This window comes from Eurypyga helias, unplaced genomic scaffold, assembly GCF_000690775.1.
Source record: "Eurypyga helias isolate BGI_N326 unplaced genomic scaffold, ASM69077v1 scaffold40214, whole genome shotgun sequence".
NCBI lineage: Eukaryota > Metazoa > Chordata > Aves > Eurypygiformes > Eurypygidae > Eurypyga > Eurypyga helias.
Window position 1 is genome coordinate 1 of NW_010247612.1, and position 3,329 is coordinate 3,329.

General features: G+C 49.8%; 1 protein-coding gene across 1 annotated transcript; it reads left to right on the forward strand.

Annotated features, from left to right (window-relative positions):
* Positions 1 to 160: 160 nt before the first annotated feature.
* On the forward strand, positions 161 to 1,143 carry LOC104508996 (protein FAM110C-like; the record flags this gene model as incomplete). Its single annotated transcript, XM_010150787.1, is given in 3 exon segments — positions 161 to 292; positions 349 to 412; positions 414 to 1,143. Coding segments are annotated over 3 exon segments (926 nt in total), but the record flags the coding sequence as incomplete, so codon positions are not given.
* Between the last annotated feature and the right edge of the window lie 2,186 nt (positions 1,144 to 3,329).

The window sequence follows — 3,329 nt, forward strand, 5'->3', positions numbered from 1 at the left end:
TTTTTCCCCCTTTCCCTCCCAGGACTGGAAGCAGGATCCGCGCCCCGGGGACTGCTATGCCAACTGAACTCCGCCGGGCCGTGAGAATGCACGCCATCACCGACCTCCACTCCTCCCTCACCCTGCGACTCCTCAACAAGGGGCCCGAGTACCTCCGCAGGCAGATGGAGGCAGGCAGCCCGGGCTGCAAAAAAAATGGCAGCCGATAAGGCCAAGTACGTGAAAAGCCAGCAGGTCATCAGCACCAAGCAGGAACCCGTCATCGTGCTGAGCTCGGCCTCGGAGAGCAGCGGCGAGACCTGCTCTGTGGAGAGCAAAGCCATCAGCAGGGAGTTCGGCCGAGGGAAGGGCGCGAAGCCCCTGGAGCTGGCCAAGGCGGTGTACTCCTGCCGTGCCCCCCTGCAGCACGGCCCCCCCATCGCCAGGCGCAGCACCCCCAGGAGGCAGATGCGGCCGGATTCCCTGGTGATTTACCGCCAGAAATGCGAGTTTGGGAGAGGTCAAAGCCAGGACAGCTCACGGGGGAGCTTGGTGAGGAGGATCTTCCAAGGGTCTGTAAAGGAGAAGCAGTTGGCTTCCCCTGAGATGCCCAGAGTCATGGAGGACGCTGCAGCCAGCGAGAGCAAAGAGCCTCTCTCGGCCGTAGACGGTGACCATGAGCCGAGCAGCCATGGAGCGGAGCAAACCATCGCCGCGAGCACCGAAGCCCCAGGGGTATGTACAAAAGAGTGCGAGAGCCCCTCAAAACTGAGTATAGTGCCTGAGGAGGTCAAGGAGGTGAAGAGGAGAGGTCTCCACCGCTCCCAGTCGGACATCAGCTCTCGCTACTCTAAGTCCTTCTCCGAGTTTGATACGTTTTTCAAGTACTGTGGCCTGGAGCAGGAGGTCATCGAGGATCTCGGGAGAGAAAACTTCTCCGTGGTGTCCGACAACGTCTCCTTCAAGATCCGCAGCATCAGTGTGGCGACGTCCGAGAGCGACTTCACGAGGCACAGCGGGGACGAGGGGCTGCTGGAGGACGAACTTACGGAGCAGGTCCCGAGCAGCACCTCTGTGATCGAGCGCAACGCTCGCATAATCAAATGGCTGTACACATGTAAGAAAGCCAAGGAGACTAACAAGGTGATCCAGGAACTGGCATGATGGCTTCTCTCAGCGTGCATTGCAGCCTGGTGAACTCAAGGTGTGTGCAAAGCCTCGCCCTGTCGATTTATGTTATTTCTCTTTCCTCTTTAGCGAGCAGTTGGCTTTTCCTAACTTATTTTAGTCTTTTCATGAAGGGCTGAAGGAAAATGTATTTTGTGTACTATGTGTCCCTGTGTGGCCTCCCTGTCGTTACAAAAACCAAAACACCAACAAATAAATGCATGCAGCTTGCCAGCTTTAGATCAGACACCCCACATGAAATTAGAGTCACCGTCTGTGAGGGGCGTCTGTCCTTCGCACATTCCTCCTTTGTAAATAGCTTGCTTTCTCTAATTTCTGCTGTATTAAATGCTAGGAAAGAAACTTAGAAAAGTATTCAACCCTTAATTACAGCTGGTTAGATAACAGACCGAAATGAAAGGATTACAACATAGGACTAGGCTGTATTTATACTACACTGCTGAAACTATCACTAATGAGGTGTACACTCTATTTATACTGTACTGCTACAGTTCTCCCTCCTTACTCTCCCTCGGTCTCTCTCCCTTCCCTCATACCCAGGCACCCCCAAATATCAGGAAAGCAGAGTTGAGTCAGTGCTCTGGCTAGCAACTGTATTCCCCTCACAGCTTTCTGTTGGGACCGTAAGAGTTTGCTCCAGGTAACCCCCCTCGCATTCTGCAGGCTTTAAGTTTACTGCCCTGCTTGCCTGTAGTGGGTTTGATCCTCTGGAGTGGGTTTTCCCATGCGGTTTGGCACTAGTGGCTGGAAATGGGTTGTGCGGTTTGCCTTGGTTAGAGGGGTACTTCACTGTTGTAAACTCCAGATAATTAGTACAAATGTGTGGCATCTAGGCTTGGAAATCTATTCCTTCACAGAAAGAAGCAGAACAAATTTAGCCCGGGTAAAAGCTGATACCCTGGATTTAATAAAAGCAGTGTTTATTTTATCTCCCTAAAAAGAACAATATTCATGGAGCCTTTGGTATGGATGATCTAGTAGATAACAGTTTTTTCGCCTTCCGTACATGAAGCCCTTAGGATAAGTACCTCAGCTTACAGTGTGGTATTTAAAAATTGCATGAGTAGGTCTTGGTATGAAGGATTACACGTATATTTTCTGACAGTTTGTAATTGGTGCGTGAGAAGAACATCATTTAGCGTAGGCACAGCTGTTGATGGAGCGTGTGGTGCTTATGAACGTGGAGAAAGGTAGTGCTTGAGCCTCTTTCCTACATTGGATGTGGGGCTGTCACTCCTAATTCCTTTGATGTATCTGATGCAAAAATGCATTTACTTCCTTTAAATTGGTTTTAATAGTGTGAAATTTGGATCACTTTTAAAATTTGAATTTTTCTCAAAAGCCTAATATCTTCCTGCAAGTTGAGGGAGGAAGAAGAGAGAGAGAGAGCCATTTTCACACAGACATTTCAAGTAGATAAGAACAGTTGTCAGGTACCCAGCTGACAACTTAAAGAAGTGTTGCTATGTGATGGATTCTTCCCAAATTACCTTAAAGAGAAGAAAGAGCTCTCCTCTGCTAATCATTTCTCTTTGCTCATCCTTCTGTGCTAAAAACCCAGGGAGATACACAAGACAAAATGATGCAGGTGGCGGTTTGCGAAGCTCCTTGCAGCTGCTGGCCTTGCTAAATGCAGAGGATGAGAGGAAGATTTCACCGCAAGCAGGAGCCACGTGACAAACACAACATTTCCATGAGGGAAAACAAAATAAAAGCCTGTTTTCTTCTGAGTGCCGTTGCCAGGGGTAGGGTCCAGGGCCAGAACCACGGTCGCCGCCACAGATCCTGCACAGGAGGGAGCAGTTCCCCATCCCCATCCCCTTCCCCATCCATTTGCACAGTACTAAGCGTGTCCAGCACTGCAGCTGAGATAGGAGATGCTGGTGACCACCCCAGGGAGCATGCAGTTTGCAGAAGAGTGCTTCACCAGGGCAAAGGCAAGGGCAGGAGGGGGGAAGCTCTTTTCCAGGGCCTGAGCCAGTGTAACCTCACGTGGGCTTGGTCAATGGCTTTTTTTTGGTTTTTAACATCTAAGACAAAAAGACAGCTCATAGCACATAGCCTAATGGTGTGGTGAAAAGACCTCAATGAAGTGAACAGCAAGTTTATTCAAGTCTGTAGTCATTCTGCCATGATTTTAATATGTAGAACAAGGGAGTGCT